General features: G+C 43.7%; 1 protein-coding gene across 3 annotated transcripts in view; it reads right to left on the bottom strand.

Annotated features, from left to right (window-relative positions):
- Positions 1-18,079, bottom strand: part of pak5 (p21 protein (Cdc42/Rac)-activated kinase 5) — a 46,591-nt gene that overhangs the window by 21,187 nt on the left and 7,325 nt on the right. For 2 of the 3 annotated variants that reach the window (XM_086018703.1, XM_086018704.1), the window contains exons 2-3: positions 6,279-6,502; positions 3,514-3,552 (exon numbers count right to left, since the gene is read on the bottom strand). In XM_086018703.1, the coding sequence (XP_085874829.1) occupies positions 3,514-3,552; positions 6,279-6,482 (243 nt within the window). In that variant the 5' untranslated portion in view covers positions 6,483-6,502. The remainder of the gene's footprint in view (positions 1-3,513; positions 3,553-6,278; positions 6,503-18,079) is intronic. The other variant, XM_086018705.1, reaches the window with a different exon arrangement.

Here is an 18,079-nt window from a genome sequence, read left to right as displayed (position 1 = left end):
TGTCGAAACAATTCCCTGAGCAGACACACTGCTAACTCGGCACAAGTTCCAAAGACAATGGCGTCCAAACGCAACCAACATCTCTAAAGAGCGCGGAGCCACCAGAAATAGAAGGTCACAGTCAAGTATGTGACCTCAAGCAGCATCAGCTCTTCCACTAAAGGTCGCACTTTCAAAAGCAGTTGACGGTGACGTTTAAACCCCAACGCAAATCCCACCTGTTGTGGTGTCGTCTCCACCTGGCCGGACTGCGGCTTGCGTCCAGGCCCTTCGAAGCCCCTCGTCTGTCTGGCCTCCGTGGCTCCTCGGCCCCCGGCCATTGACTGTCACCGTTGGCCAGGAGACCCTCTAGCTTCCGAGCAGCGTCACGATCAGGTTTCCTCTAAAAGAGTCGGCGGGTGCGGGGCGGCCGACTGACATTTACAGCTTAGCGGGTGTCACGTGCCGCCGTTTTGACTTTGCCGTCCTAGTGCCCACTATTGAACGTTCAAGGAATTACACCTCCCACTGAGCTGATTTAGCCTTTTCTTTTTAGGGGCGCTAGAGTGGCAACATTGTGTTGGCGTTCCAAAACAATTTTGCATCCACGATTTGTTAACAATCCACCTCTTCCAGGATGATGTAAGGCTGAATGTTGAGCTTCCTGAAAATACCCACAGAGATTTCTCCGCCCACACTACCTACAATCCATGCAGCTCACGGAGACAAGTGTGTAACTGTGTGTGTGTGTGTGTGGTGGGAAGGGGGGGGTCCATGGCGACAGAATGAAAAATAAATGTGGAAAAGTGCATAAAGGTTCTTGGGCAGCAATGATGGTTAAGTTACCTCAATTTAACGTCTCTAAATGAATGATTTGGTTTTCTTCGATGAATGGCGAGGTGGTCTAGTGGTTAGCAAGTCTGCCTCACAGTTCCGAGGTCTGCTGGTATGAATCTTGGCGCTTGCCTTCTTGTGTGGAGTTTGAATGTTCTTCCGTGCTTGCGTGGGATTTATGTAAGACTCATTTATGAATCTAAGTTGTCGAAAGGTGTGAATTGGAATGGGTTTTTTTTGTCTACCACCTTTTTCCTGCGAGCTCTGATGTAGAGATGGGCGCACCTTCAGGTGAGACACTACAAGTAGCAGTGCGCCATTAGTTAGTAGCGGTTTTAATTTCCCGCAGTGCTTTCTTTTGTTTGTTTGTTGTTTTTTGTTTCCTTGTCTAAACGATGATCAGCCTCGTTGCGCTATCGGTGGTTGCACTAACAACCAGCAGAAAATAAATCTGTGGCAACAAGAACAATGTTTTGAACCTGCGCCGCGGACAAAGAGAGAATGTGCGAATCGGTACAGTTTACACCGCCTACTCGGGCTTGACAAACATGCGCTCACGTGAACACGCATGCTAACATTCATGTCAACTAACAAGCAGGCATACACACACACCCCATCACTGGAAATGAGCCCCTTGGAGGGTGTGAAAGTCAAGGTGCAACATGAGATGACTTTCATTACGCCACAACGGGCCTTGACACACACACACACTAACACACACGCGCTTGAATTCAGAAGTCAACAAGCCGCTATTGAGACAGCCATGTTTAAGACATGCCGCTGAAGGGATGTGTTAACCCACACTTGTGGATTAGCCTGTGTGATGATGGCGGCGGGGAGGCTGGAAGCAACACTAATGCTCCAGTGGAGATGAGCAGGCTGACAACTAGGCTACAGGCCTCACGCATAAACCATGAGACAACCAGTGGGGGGGCAGGGGTGCTAGTAGACGTTACTACGGCGCGACGGCCGGGAAGACTTCTCGACTCTCAGACACACACGCGCACACATTATAATACAATAAATCTACCCTCCATCGCGGGGGTTACATTCCATATTATAAATCCATATTATAAATACTCGCAAGGCATTTTTTTTTTAAAGCATTTACGGCACTTAATTTTTAATCAGGGTCTGTAAACAGACTTTTAAAAAAAAATACACGCATATAAAAACATATTGACAGAACTCAAGAGGAATGGATCACAAAAATAGCGTAAACGTGTACCGATCCCTCAATGTGTTTACAATAAACAAAACCTGCTTTTTCCAAACCATCTAGCTTATCTCACAAATCAATAATCGTGGCCAAAGATGTACATTACAAAATTAACTTATAGCCATTACTTTCTGTAGGCGTAAAAAGCAGGATTGCGGCAGATGACGTTTAATCACTTTTAGCAAAAACTGGTGCTGTTCTGAAATACACTACTTCCTGTCTCATTCTTCTTCTTTCAAACGTACACAAATGTAAGGTAATGTGTCTCAAACTATAAATAAGTACGCTGCTATCTAGTGTTCAACAGTGGAAACACACCCGATGTAAACCAAAGGTACACAAAGTGGAGCAAACTACAAAAAAAGTTCCACGAATCTGGGTTTACAGTATTCGGCAAATTCTACCAGGGTGAGTAAACTTACAAACACAACTGTACACACGACTATAATGCAGACTCCCAAGACTTCAAGTAGTGCTTTTTCTTCATGTGCACATGAGCTGTGTGGGAGTAAGTCTAACAACATCATAATGCTTTCAAAATGTCTTTTATGAATATCAATATACTTGTGTATGAGTGGTAGCCGGATAGTGTTCCTGTCAACAAGACAAGCCTAGCGCTACAGCACTGGCATTAGCACACGGCTCCGAATGGCTGTCAGGGTTCAGAGCGATAAATGAGAAGGAGGAGGCACAAGCTGCAAAGCTACAACGGTTGCTTCCAAAGCCGGTGCTGAGAAAGCTGCTTTCCCCCCATTGTTTGTGCGCCCCACTTTTTGCATTTTAAGAGCCATTTCACTGCTAAAAAAAAAAAAAAAAATATTCCTCCGCCTCAAGACTCCAGCTGCACACTGAGCTTGATGGCTGAAGACAAAATTTGCCCTTTTGCACGACTGCTTAGCGTGAGGAAAAGCACAAATGGCGAGGCAGACTCTATTTAGCTCACACATTGTAATCCGAATGAATGAACCTCTTATTTCAAGGCACCGCTGTCATTCCTATGGTGGAAATGGTGAAGTATTTCAGGAAATAGGGTCAAAAATACATTTTGCAGCCTGTCAACACTGCAGAATGAGCTTTCACAGAGGCACTTTGCAGCACCCGTCATTATTATTTTCATTATTAGCATCATCATAATCATCATCAGGGGAGGATCATGGGAACATGCCGCTATAGCTCATCGAGCGTTCCCTGGGGGGAGGGCGGCGAAGAGTTTTTGAGGGGTGAGGGGAACTCATGCGGATGAAACAAAGGGACGAGTGGAAATGAGCTGTAAGTAAAGATTTGGCAGAGCAATGTAAGTTATGTCATGTGTGGAGTCATTCTCCCGCTTCCCGCCTCCACCTAAATGCAAGGCAGCAGCAGGCAGCAGCGAGGAGATGCAGTAACAAGGCGGCGGGGGTGGGGGTGAGAGTGCGAAAGGGGGGGGGGGGGTAGAGGTAGGAGGGGGAGAGAGGGGGGCGGACGGGTAGAGGGAGCCATACTTTGGGCGTTTCGGACGGCCGGACCTTCTTGGGAGATATCTGTGAAGAGAGCAAGACAATTACTTTCTTGTTCCCCCCTCTTCAGAGATATTTCCTGTGGCATATTGCTGTTCTTGGTTGTGGCCATTTTAGTTTGTGAGGCTAACGAGCTTGGATGCTAACTGTGTGCACTCCAAATGGCGCGGCTGTAAGTAATTCAGCGTGACAGTCGAGGCCGACATGATTCACACCCTGGTACCCGATTCCGAGTCCAAGTGAATTGTTATTTGTGTTTCTAGCAGAAAATGACACAGCAAAGTTTCCCTCTAATTGACGGAGTTTAGGGTCAGCTGGTTGTCTGGATCAGTGTTTCCCAAACTTTTCTGAGCCATGGGACATATTTTGAAAAGAATCTCAGGACATACCACCGAACAAAAATGTCACAAAAAGTTTATAACTTGAAATAATGATGATCTTGACTCGGCTATATATTTATATGCAAATCAGGTGGAGGAATTACAACTGTTTGTGCCTACGACCTTTTAAGGGACCAAAAGTAATGGGACAAATGAATCATAAATCATAGTTTAAAATCCTTTACAGTCAATAGCTTGAAGTCTGGAGCGTATGGAAATAAACAAATGCAAAGATTTTTTATTTTTTAAATGTATTTTATTTTTGTGTATAAATTAATTGTGTTTCTTCTTTAATTGTATTTTTTTTCCGTGCACAAGGAAAGTAGTTTTACCGTGAAACCAAGGTACATAATACAACCAGTTTTTTTAATGTCCTAAAGGGAAAAGAGAGGTGTCTATATAGTCTTTTATTACTCGTGTGTGTCATTTCCAGCCAATCCACAAATAAATCTTCACTCTAACTCGACACTGCGATGATGATTCATTTGGGGCTTCCCCGTTTGTTGAGAGTTCAACCGTGCTATGAATTCAGAAACAAATCGATGATTAATTTCCAGCCTGGAGGGCGCTGAGGGGCGGGGGCCTTCTGGAAATCTGAGCGATTATCGGACCAATGACGGGCAGTGTAGGTGGAGGTCGGGGATGACACGAATACCACTTGAGCGCTCAGGCCAGTTGAAATTTACTGAAACGTCTTTATGAGTATCCGTGTGAAAGCCAATGAACAACAACACAACAGAGGAGACACTCAGAAGGGTCAGAGACGAGGAGACACAACAAAAATGGAGACTTGCATTGATGATAATGGATACAAGCGTTGTTTTAAACAAATGACCAAGTTTAAATCTGCATTAAGCTCTCATTCTTTTCTCCGCTGAGTCTTATTTTTGTCGCCATCTGGTATGTCGGTTTGCTCAACATTTGCCTGAGTCATGTTTGAGTGTCACCTACTCCCCAAAAATGTAGCTCGTCTCTATTCTGACTTGTTTTTACAACGACAACAACAATCAGCTGCGAGAGGCGCTTGTTGCTTTTCACTTTGATTCTCGGCTGCTCAGATCTCTGCTTCTGCTTTGTTCACGACTTTTAAGGCACCGCACCAAACAGAATACACTAAAAAGTAGGTAACAGCTTCAGAGGCGCATCGAACAGGATTTGTGTCATCAATTTAAATGTCTCAAATCGAATCCACTAATAAACTGAAACTACAGTCTAATAATAGCAGCTACCAGAATGAGCAGTAAAATGCCCTTAAAACGGATGTCAACCCAAACATATTTTTTTCTAGAACATGTTCCCGGCAGGCCCACTGGTTGAAACACGGCATTCTGATTAATTTTGCGTTTGTGGAATTGATTAGTTAAGCAGCAAAATGCACTCGTTTTTAGCCATCTCTGGGGGCGGCCATTTTGTCTTCTGTCGACTGAAAACGACATCACAACTGCTCACAATGACCAATCACGGCTGACCTGTTTTTTTTTAAATCTGAGCCGTGATTGGTCGTTGTGAGCAGTTGTGATGTCATTTTCAGTCGACAGAAGACAAAATGGCCGCCTCCAGAGTTGGCTAAAAACGAGTGGATTAACACTTATTCCATAAACGCAATATTTATCAGAATGCCCTGTTTCAACTTGTGGGCTTGCATAGAACATATTCTTGAAAAAAATATGCTTGGTTTGACTTCCACTTTAATCATTAATTCTTTATATTGTATGCAGACCAGCAACACAGAAAAAAAAAGTAGTCGAATGGGCAGTATGAAAGGGGCTATTCATATCAAACAGCACCAATTGCTTTTCACACAATAAAGTGGAAGAAACGCGTTCCATGTCGGGTGATAAACTTCACACTACTGTGCTGGTATCGCGGAATACTCTTACACACCTGTGCCAGTACCATTTACACCGAGCAATGACACAGTGAGGGAAGTTCCTTGATGGGCAGTATGGAAGTGAAAGGGGCTACACTTGTCAAGCACTTATAACACCACAAGGCGGGAGAAACGAGTGTCGGGCGTTAAACTTCACAACCATGTCCGCGGTTTTATGGCTTTAAAAGTGACCAATAAACAGCTTAATGCAGGTTTAAAGCAGCGCACTATGTGGATGTGATAATTAGTGGGCATATTAAGAGTGATGTAATAATGTGAGATAGCCAGATGGTATTGGAGAAAAGAAAGGAACAAGTGTAGGATTGGAGTGGTGTGAAGCAGACATGCTCAAGTGAAAATGTATTCTTTAAAAAAAACAAAAAACAAAACAAGATTCGAATCACAGGAATTCATCTGAAGAGGTCAAACTGGAGGAGTAAGCAGGTTCTACCGTAAGAAGTGTTAAGGTATGGTTGGATCCATGCGCCCTCCCGCCCTACCTTCATGGGTGCAAGCTGGATGGGGGTGATGTAGGAGGGGTCCACCATCGGCTTAGGCCGGTTGGCGGTGTCGGCCAAGAGGCTCTGCCATTGCTGAGGCAGCCCGGTGAACTTCTGCTCCCGCGGATCGAAGCCCGTGTGGACCCGGTGCTCAAAGTTGGATGGGGCCGAGATCTCCAGCCGTTTCTTCTTCTTGCCGAACATGCTGGAAAACCCTGACAAACCTGAAGAAAAACAAGGACAAATACATCACATGTTGATAGATCTGATGTCACTTTTTACTGGACTGTCGCTAGCTCTGCTAATGCTATCCCCTGTTGCCAGTGTCCTGCATGGTTTGATGTCCCTTTTCACTTGACAGCTGCTAGCACTGCTAATGCCTGATGCTAGCTTCGATGTCACTTTCTCTTGGACCTCTGCTATAGCTATCACTTGACTGTCACTGTTTTGCTAATACCGTCAGTTTGCTGCTTTAGACGTCACTCTCTACTGGAATGTGGCTAGGTCTGCTAATGCTACTACTTGCTACCACTTTTGTGTGCTTCATTTTCATTTCGACTGGATTTCTGCAAGCTCCGCTAATGCTACCAGTGTAGTGCTTGTGTAGCCTGCTCCAGATTCTTGCTAGCTTTGCTCATGGTTGTCATTATACATCTCTTTGGTATTTCTGTGCCTCCCTTTCAGCTAATTTGCTCATTTGTAAGTGCTACTATGCTATGACTGATGCCATTAAGCAGCAATTATGATTAATTTTGTAAAATATGCCTTGCTCGATCAGTGTGTTCTACAGTTGAGCCTCAGAGTGCTGCAGGACAGAAACGAGGCAGGAACAAGCACAAGTGTCTCAACATGCCAGAAAAGAACAAGTCCACTTTGGTTATGTAATTTAAACTGCAGAAAGAAAAAAAAAACTAAACTCCTTCCACTGTGGTGGAATGAAATATCAGACAAATGATGCCAATTTGAGATTTTACTGTTTCAATTGGGACTGAGAGTGTGCTATGAGAGTCACATGAAGTGCGTGGTGTCCCTGGGACAAAATGTCATGACGTTTGCTGTGAAAGGGCCTCATTGTTTTTCTCTTTCTAGGAGCCATTGTCCTCAGAGTCATACTTCTAGCACCCCCTTTTTTTTGCTATGGTGTGCATTATCTTACTTGCTAGCGCCACCTGAAAAGTCTGAAAATGTTTCTTTCCTGGCATTAAAAGCAACTTAATCCTTACCAGATGGAAAAAAAAAGTGTCGGAAAGCAAGCAGAAAGTGAGCCATTTTGCTTCCAAGAGATCCAGAAAAATTGTGTGCAATACAATAGAAAACAAGCATTTATTTGCCTTGCTTTTTACTAAGAACCTAGCAAAGACGTGACTGTACGCTTTCATGTGCCCACCTGTGTAACATCTCTTCAAATTTCCAGGAAAAACTTTGTCAAACACATTTAGTATTTGTGCTTTTCCCACAGAACAGCCACACAAGAAAAAGGCAACCTTGCAAGTGTGAAAAAGGCAATGATTGTCGGACAGCGAGAATTGCTTTCAACGCAGCAGAGTGAGTGAAGGTATTGATAGACAATAAGGGGTTGGGAGTTGTCCCACAAAATTGCTTCAGAGGCTGGGTAGAGCGGAAATCCAGGACTGGGGTGTAAAGTTTAACACCTGACAGTCACTTCTACCACTCTAGGTCCCATTTGACTTTGTCATATACAGAGACAACATATTGCGATTGGTGGTTTCCGTGTGAAAGACCTAGGCTGAAATATGATTTTACTGGCTCTACTGTTACAACCCGCTACGGCAATTTTGCGTGACAATGTGTTGAAGGGACTATACTTCAACCTAAGATCAATGCCAAATTCGAACGAAGAACAGTCCAACAAATGGACAAGATCTTGAGGTTTTTACATTCAACTCTGAAAATAAACAACCCTGAGAATCTCAATCATTTCCTTTGCTTAGCCAGACGGACCAAATTAGCTACTTCAAACAGGAAACGATGGAGCGATACAAGAGAACGACAAGAAAAGGAAGTAAGCGTGGTGCGAAGGACAACTCGCAAGGCTTTTGTGCACAGCATAATGCATGGTAATCGCTTACTGCGGTCTTGGGGGAACACTTAATACCAGATCAAAAAGGTGGACGATATTTCATTACACAAGCTGCCTTGAGGACGCATTGACGCTTGGGCCGACATTGCGAGTCAAGTGTAAGTCATGTTTGCTGAGCCTTGGGATACAATAAGAGCCGGTATGACACGAGAGACACTTGGATTTATTTGCCATGCGAATACACTCCAACGCAAGGCACCCACAAACCAACAATTTGGCCAAGTTTGAACATTTTATCCTCCCTTGCGATTAAGTCGGTAAGGGACCTATTGAAGAACCTGCTTGGAAAAGGGTCAGGGTCAATAATTACAAACGTTAAACTTGTTCAGTATTTATGATCACACAAGCAAAGTGTGTGTCATTGCCTGAGGACTCCGCAATGTCTAAATACTCATTTATCTGTCACATAAATTGAGGTACATACACATAGTAATTATCAAGCCTAATTTGAGCATTTCCCTTCCCTGGCGATCGACGTCAGCAAAGGACCCATTCTCGGCTGTATGTAAAAATTATCGCGAGCAATCATCCTGCCGTGTGGAATAATGTGTGGGCTCACTCACGTCAAAAAAATAAATAAATCAAGATGGGTTACGATGTTAAAAATCAACACGTCTTCTTCAATTACGAGTTGGACTAAAGCCCCAAGTTGTCCCTGAATGTTAATTCTTCATATTAGCCAGACATGCTGGACTACTGCATGAGTCTAATTTGGTGAGAACCGTTTGGGGAAATTCCACAAAGGATTACTTGGATGAGTTGAGTCCTCGACAAATTCCAACATCAGTGTTCCAACATCAGTGGCTAAAATTGCCAAAAATAGCCCAAAATTTGGGGGTTTTTAGCATCAAACAATGTGCACTATTTCCACAAACTTCTTATTCGATAAGCAGCCTGGAACACAAAGTCAATCACTTTGCGCAATATTATGCAATATGGGCCCACATCCAAATCTACTGCCACGACTCCAAGACCACGCTGCCCTTGTTTCCGTTTTAAGCGTCAGCACCGCACAAGGTGACCGGCGCAAGTTGGAATATTGACACGCGGATCATTCCGATAAGTAATTAGAGTTGCCAGCCCGTGGACCAACCATTGATGAGGCTGAAAACAACATATAAAGAAGGAGGGGGCCGAGTGCAACAGTTTGCATTCCCCAAACACAAACGACTCAACAAGTGTGCTGTTTTGGCTTAGCATTCGCATAGTTAGCATTGGCTGCTACACCTTAAGAGAAACAAACGATGGCAAATACTTTCCTGGCAACATTTGAAGAAGACCAAGAACAAAATCTAATGGTGGTGGCCTGCACAGCAGACCCCTGACCTTGTTGGCCTCATCTTGGGATTATCAAAGGCTTGAAGGGGCTTAAATTGTCTCGACCAAGGCTCAAGCGCTGAGATACGACAACGGCGTGGAGGAATACCCCGTCTCACTGAGCCCACACATGATTGGGGGCGGGGGGTGTCGTGGCCTTGAGGAAGAACCTCCTTGGGGAGGAAAGACCCGCTGCGCAACGTCGCCCACGCTTGAGGCGTTATTTATAGGTAGACTGTAGGGTTTCACTTAACGTTATACCGCCACACAGTAACAATGTCACGCAGTAATGAGCAGCGGTAATATACGGCAGAGATTACAAAGACCGTGACTGTGTTTTACGTCGACTGTCTTTTTGAAGGCAAGCAAAGGGGAAAGCCAGTTGCCATTTCGTTAGTTTCTCGACAGCCTCTGATTGAAGCAGGCAGAGGTTAGGGAGCTAAATTAGATATTAGGCTACGAATGATGCCGATGTCAATGTAAAATATCAATTACTGCGTAAGCTTTGTGGAATCATGTTCTTTTAACCTTGCTACTTCACGGCAAAAAAAAAAAAAAAAAAAAAGTAGAAAAAGATTTACGGATTGGTGTTAAACTGTGTGGCCTGCTTTTTTTAAGTACATATACTAAATGCTGCAGTTGTGGTTAAGATTCTTGCCTTGGTTAGTTTCGGGGGTTTGAATCTTGGCTGATTTATGTCTTCTCCCTGTGTTTTTTTGGGTGTTCTCTGGGTACTCCGACTTCCCCCCACATTCCACAAACATGCATGTCAGTTTCATTGAAGACTCTGAAATGTCCATTGGTGTGAATGTGAACCTAGCCCGCACCCCGATGCAGACAAGTATGATACAAAATTGACGGATGGGCGGGTGATGCACTTTTCTAACTAAAAACACAAGAATGTGAGAGGGCAGTGTCGTCCCAGGGCAAGGATCCTGATTCCCAGGCTGATTTGTCTCCAAACCATCTGTCATCCTCCCCAGTCTCCACAGGCATCGTTTCCTTTTTTTGGGGGGGCGGGAGGGGTATAGCTAACGGCCAATACGCAATTTGACCGGAAACCTGACACACCTTGCAGAGTGTGCGTTCAGAAAATATTCACAACACTTCACCTATTCCACATTTCACGATACAGCCTTATTCCAAAATGGAAACAAATTAATTTTTTTTTAATCAAATTTTTACATGGATCACCCCATAATCACAACATGCCCCAAAATGTTTTGGGGTAGAGTTGAACATTTAAAAGTCCCCCAAAAAAATACATTAATAAATCACATTTACAAAAGTAGTATGGGGGTTCAATTAGTTACGTAACTATTGCTCGCTATTTGTGCCAAGGCTCGGTCTCCATGCCCTGCAAATATCTGCGGGATTAAAGTATGTATGTAAGTTTATGTAAATGTATGCGCTTGCTGTTGGTGTGCTCATTTTGAATCATTTAAGTGTTGCTGTATCTAGAGGCTTAAAAGTTGCAATTGAGACGCGGGACACGATGACAAAATCATTCATAATTCAAAATGTGACCGTGAAAAAGACCGTGACAAATAAGCAGAGGAAGGCACATAATCTAAGGCGCTTTTGAAAATTGAAAAAGGTCACGTTCTCGATGCCTCGCTAGCAGTATTTGCGGCCAGCAAAAATCGCAAACTTGTTTGCGCATACTCGATCAATACACGTCTTGTTCGCTTTGTAGAGCGTTGCTCATTGACTCCTGTCCCATCTGCATTGGCGCGTTCCCTGAAGACATGCGCATGGTTTAATTGGCTTAAAGAAAAAAAAAAAAAAATAATTATGCACAGACTAGACTCTCAGGCAGAGCATAGGAGCTCCTTCACATTAGCAAATTAGCAGCAAGTTATGTGTAGCATTAGCAAAGAGATGTATATTTTGGTAAGCTGTGATTTTATAAAACAATGCAACACGACACTTCAAAAAGCCCCATGACAATAATAACTAGATTTTTTTTTTTACGCAAGTTTAAGACAGTCAAGACAGAGTATTACAGCAATATTTAACGTATTCACAATATATATCCTGTGTATATCAATGATCTTATTTCATATATCAGCCAATATATCAGTTATGGGACAATTATCAGATATCAACCGATGTATTGTCTTTTTTAGCCTCTAATACTGTTACTGGCATCGGTTCAAAAGACCTCAAGACCAACGCACATAACGATATCTCTACCAACAATGACGAGTAAACTGCTAAGAATGACCTTTGATAGGTGACATGGTACTACAGGGCCTTCCAGACTGACAGAAATTACACAGAACGAGTAAGAATGATCTCTCTTAACACACCCCGCACCTCAGGATAATGTTTCAGGACAACCTTTCCAAGGCATCTGACAATCCGGCCTTTATCGAATGTTTACCACTGAGGCTCACTGCCCACGGGCCTTTACGTTGAAAGCAATTGAATGTAATGTACTTGTATTATAGCGGAAACCTGCGCCAGGGTACAAACTCGGGTTACTGCCGCCATGGGCCTGTCGTAAACTGCAGCGTACCCCCTGCAGTGTGAACACCACCCGAATGAGACCTTTGAGTTGTTTGCTCTTACCTACGAACAAATGGCCAGTGTCTTTTAACCAGTCAAAGTGGTGGCGATATGCCATGGCCAAATGCTCTGCTGCAGTCAGATCCTGGTCACGCTGGACGTTAAGTGCACCTCTAATGGCTCCATTATCCACCGCAAAACACAAACGAGCCTTGGAATCCCTTAGGGGGCGGGGGGGTGGGGGTACTAGTGATGATTCAGGTCAGCTCCCGTACCCTTAGCAGCCCCCCAAGAGAGATGGCGTTACTACGACGACAAGCCCGTCCGCGACTGCGTTTGTGCCTGCATGCTCTGATAACTCCCAATGCGAGACGGCAAAAAAGCCTCGATGCCAGCAGCCCAGCCGGCGCACCAAGGCGAGGCCAGACAGCTAAAGCCCGGGCCCATCCCATCCCGCTCTCATTGTTTGCCTAACTCCGTCTGACCGGGCCGCATCCCAAACCGGGCACCCTCTGACCTTGCGCTGTCAAGCGTCCCGCGGACCGGACGCGCGAGGGACGCGAGTCGTGGCAAAGCGACGCCAGCTCGTCGTCGCCTCCTCTTTCATGCGGGACAAATGGCCTGGCGAAGACGATAAGATAGATGCCAGAGAAGGAAACAGCTGGTCCGGTCGGGCAGCTGTGACAGAGCCTGGACGCTCGCCGAGTACCGAGGAGACATTCGAAACGCTACGCCGCGGTTGCATCATACGAGTGCTTCCCAACATTCATTGAGCCACGCCACATATTTCACATCCGAAAAATCTCATGGCGTTTCACCAAACAAAAACGGCAACAAACGAGGATTCAGGATTCATACCAGGGTATGTATGTAGCATGCATGACGCCACTTAGTGTTTATTAGCGTGCCAGTCACCCACTGAACTACAGCCTGATCCACCAAGATCCCTTTTAAAAATGCATTTCAACATGCATGTGGTAGGCGAGACACCACTTAAGCCACTGTGCCATCATTTTTCCACAAGGAGAAAATGCGTTTGATGGCTAAAAGGGTCATGCAGCAGTCACACCCCTCTCCACAAGTGTGAGCTATAAATACAGCACGCCACCTTCGAGGGTCTCGCCCCGGGGTCTTTTCCCTGTCGCGGGTGCGGGCGGGGACAGCTGCACGCTAAATACAGAGCAAGGCAAGTAGAATTATGGCCGCTAAAATGCATCTTGCGCATCTGTCACGCTAGCTTGGGAGTCTCAAGATCAGTCCAGCAACATTAAAAGTAAGAGTGGTGGCATGTGAATGACAGAATTAGCCTTCAAGTTAGGCTTTAATATTTATTAATATTCCAAGTAAATGATTATCATTTTTCGTGGGGTGACGGGTAGACACCTCATTTTTTAAAAATGACATACTTCCTACTGGTGGTTTTCGGAGGTAAAAGCACCGTGTTTCTTTGAAAGCCGCCTGCTTCTCGGTAACATTAAATCACGTTAAAGCTCCAACTTAATCGTGTATTATTGATAGCCCGGTGAGAAGCACTCGTTCCCTGTTGTCAGGGGAAACCAACCAGTGCTCTTCTTTATCATCCAGAGGACATAAAGAAGATAGAGGTTGACTGGTTTTTTTTTTTCTCAGATTTGAACGATTTGTAAAATATACAATCTATGATTTTTCTTGTAAAGATGAATTATTTTCATTTGGCAATTACTTTCTTTAGAAATTCAGACTTAATTCTCAAAGAATTCTTGTGATTTACGAATTTATCACATTTCTCCATTCAATATCAACTACTCTCGTAACATTTAAAATTTTCTTGTGAATTTTGTCTAGTACAACTACAACTTGAAATTTCACTCTCAAACAAAACAAAAATACCTTTTTTGGAATATTGTGAAACATCTGAAACAATTTCAGATTAAATTGAGTTCCTGTTTGTCATTGTGTGACAGAGTTTTATTATTATTATTATTATTATTGCATTATCTTTTGTTTTGAAAAAGTTGGAAATTATAAATCAAATGTGTAAAAAAAAAAAAAAGAAAGAAAATTGTGGACATTCCCCTGCAATTCTCAGCCTTGTGACAGCTACTGGAGTCTCGGTCTGATTTTTCATCGGACAAGCTGCAGCAAACTGTAGTTTATGAGTAGGGTAATGTGGCATTGACACAATCAATTTCTCTCGCTCCGGCCAAGGTTAGCCAGCAAAAAAAAAAAAAAAAAAAAAAGTCAGCTTTGACAGATGACGCACCGACAGGATTTTCCCCGGCATGTACTGTTCGCCGTTTGCTGTGTTAATCCTCGGAAAGAAGAACATCGGTGTGACCTCGATTTGGGAAGAGCAAAAGTTCACGTAACCATCAACTTACGGACAAGCGGGAGAAAAAAAAAACAACAGGAGTTGGGTAGCAGCGCTCTTGATGTATTGCTAGTTGGAACGTAATCACACTGTTGCATTTCTCAGGTTTTTCTTTAAAAAAGAAAAGAAAGAAAGAATGTTCCAACTTATTAGGGCATCGGGTTTGGTTCATCCTCTTTTTCGCGTATTCTTTCAACATTACCTCCCTAGTTGGAACTAGCTTAACTTTACAAAAAATAAAATCCGAAACGAGTCTTCTATTTGTCTAATTTGTATTGGGTAGCTGACTACAGGTTGCTGGGAGCTCGTGATTGGCAGAGGACATAAATGTAAGTGACAGCTGGCTTTGTTTTGCTTTGCTTTTCTGGAGAACACAACACAATGCTGCGAGGTTATCTTGACCGCAACAGGCCGCAAGGATCAGCCTGCGCAGATAGGTTGAAACGTATAAATCATTGATCAGAACGTCACCATGTACGACTCCTCTATCCCCCTACCCTCTTTCCACTCTGCTTGTCTTTATCCACAGACAGTAAATGGAAGCTTATACCTGTTGACCTACATTACTGCCATCTTGAGCAGCGGAGGTTGTGGTAATCCTGGAGCCTGGAGCCGCGCGGCTTCAGTTCTGCTACAAGAAAACTGTAGCAAATATTCAACGGAAAATTACCCTTTTCTGTACTTGTCAAGCACTTTTCATGCGCATTCTCGATACCTACACGACTGAGCATTACAACGCCGGGACTACAATTCTACAAAGTAAAACATGTACAAACGTCATTTGTTCACCTTTTGTGTGAGATGTAAAAGGTATTCCCCTGCGAATGAAAGTCAAAGCTAACTGAACCGCTAACAGTATATATTCAGATGGCTTTATTGAATTTGGATGAAACCATTTTAAGGGAAAAAGTGATATCATTTGTGAACGTTTTGAGTTGTCAAACCGAGGATCCCCTGAAAAGGAAACTTTTCAGATCTGGATTAGCGATACCGCAGTATTTAGCTTTACTGGGAGTTTGATCACTATAATTGGGACATGAAATCTTCAAACTGATTTTGTTTTACAATCAAAACCAAGCAAGGAGATGACATATACGTTTCAGTTGCCTGTGGAATCCGAATGTTTATAAATTTAACTATGCAAACAACAAAGCTTAGTTGCATAGAACATTGCTAAGAACGTAAACTGAGGAGCGCCTGTATTACCTTTTCAAATTTTTATGATCGTTATTATCGATTATCGATTATTTAGCGAACAACAAAGAAGAGAAAAGGCAAAAACAACTATCAACCAAGCAATGCTTAATTGCATGTGTTGGTCAAGTTAGCATTGCTCTTTTTACGTAGCGTATTAAACTAGCCGTTAAAACTTAGCAGGGATGACTATGATGTATAAGCTCTAGCATCTCTTCGAAGTGCCACTTAAAGGTGCATATTTCTATGTTAGAAAAGACGCTCTTTTAATCCTCGCCAGCTCTCCAAGCACAAGAGCAGGCGGAAATATTTATGACACGAGTGGTAGGGGAGGTGAGCGGAGAGCTGGTTGCCTTCAAAGGGCACTCCAAGGCCACTGCCTGTAACTACTCCAGCTGCGCTTTGCTCAGGTGGCCCTACGCTGCTTCGGCTTTGACGGCTTGACGAACATGGAAGAGACAAGCCGGTTTGAGGGCGACTCCGGTTTGGACCGGACTTGACATTTCTGGGTGTGCGTCTGCTCTCGTGACTTATTTCCAGAGTTATTTTAGGAAACATTGTGAACTGCCGTACATTATTCATCACGTGTAGCAGGAAGGAGCATCACTTGAGGACATACCCGTCGCAAAGCACTACTCTGAAAGCAACTAAAGCTCCCTTACTACTGTTTCTCGGGTTTTAAGACTACCATCAGCCAAAGAGTCTGGCGCAGTAGCATCCACAATTATCTATAGAAGCTTTTCAGCAGGCAGTTGCAAGTCTCATAAGTCAGTACCAGAAGAAATGAGTGATTAGCGATAGTCAGCCAGGTGGATGAATTATCACGACACGTTGAAACCGAGTTACAAACACTTTTTCAAAAGTACCAGCCCTTTTACATGACAAAATTGATTAGCCAGCTAAAATCGTGATACATGTTATTACTATCGTTTTTCACTAGTTCCCCGCATATTCGCAGTTCACGATCAACCTTCTAACGTTTTTTGTTTTTTTTCTGTGGAATTTATTCCCAGCTATTCACTTCATTTTTGTCTTTTCTGAAAACTAAGATGTCACGAAATGGTTCGATATATCCTCAAGTTTACCAGCAACACTAATAAGGATAAACCGTATTTAAAATAGATGAACTTGAAGAATATATCAAATTTAGGAAAAAAAAACTGTTCCGGCGTCGTATGGCAATCAGATAACTTCTGGTGCATCACATATGGAATCATCTTCTCATCAATGAGCTTCTCTTTATTCTGTATGTTACAATTGTGAGCATTTCTATGGAGCAACAGGCCCGGTGTGACCCGCCGGCCAGAGGTTCCCAGGATGGATGTTCTCAACCGAGCAGCAGCCTCATACCGGTCCACATGACTTCACACGACCGATGCGCCAAGCTAACACGTGGGGATTAGGGCCACGTAGTGTTCCTACCCGGATGCGTGCACCAATGTGTGTGAATCCTAACCAAGGAGCAAGAAGAGCCTACGGTGGCGGTTCCCAAGATGAGTGATTAAAATCCACCGTGGGGGTGACATGAATATCTGGAGCAAATGCAAAGGGGGGTCTCAGAATACACCCTTTACACCTTATTTTGTGTCTTGCTGAAATTTGCCAGTTTCAGAAGGCGCCGGGCGGGCCTATCTCGTGGAAGTGAACATTGCCAATTTTTTTGCACTCATAGATGAAGCACTTCACACTACAATGTGTTGTTAGGAAAGTGTATCGACTTAATCAATAAATTGTTTTTTGGGTTCACATCAATCCCCACCCTCTCAAAAAAAAAAAAATATATATATATATATATATACTTGGAACTTGAAACAAAAGTGAATAGCATGGAAGGGAAAACTCCCGCTAAGAAAGACTATTGATTCTTGCAACTTCACTGTAGTTAGATGGTAAACACAATGTGAACTTACGCTTATCGACACTGTCGAGCTAATGCTAATGTTATGGGAGGATTGAGATGTTTCATACTGTGTGCTAATAGCGTGAGAGCGAGGGAAACAAGGGAGGGAGAGATACAACGCAAGCAATCGACGTAATGGGCTTGATGAGCGTGCAGCTGCTGGTTACACAGCGGTACTAGCATGCCACGCACGTCAGCGTGCATCTTTTTTTTCTTCTTCTTTTGGTGAGTACCGCCGTCCCTTAGCGGCGCTCATTTCCTGCTGTTTCATGCCTGAGCATCAAAGAGGGCACAGCTGTGTCACTGGATAACCGCTTTCATCTATTCAGCCGCCGCATCTGCGCTAACGTTTTGTGCTACGTCATGAGCAACCAACATCACAAGGTCTTCAGGCTATGATCTTCACTCACGCGTGCGTACAGAAAGTT

Source organism: Filicampus tigris, chromosome 20, assembly GCF_054856515.1.
Source record: "Filicampus tigris isolate MCC_2025a chromosome 20, RoL_Ftig_1.0, whole genome shotgun sequence".
Taxonomy (NCBI): Eukaryota; Metazoa; Chordata; class Actinopteri; order Syngnathiformes; family Syngnathidae; genus Filicampus; species Filicampus tigris.
The sequence above is the reverse complement of the archived record's forward strand: the minus strand, read 5'-3'. Positions and strand labels throughout refer to the sequence as shown.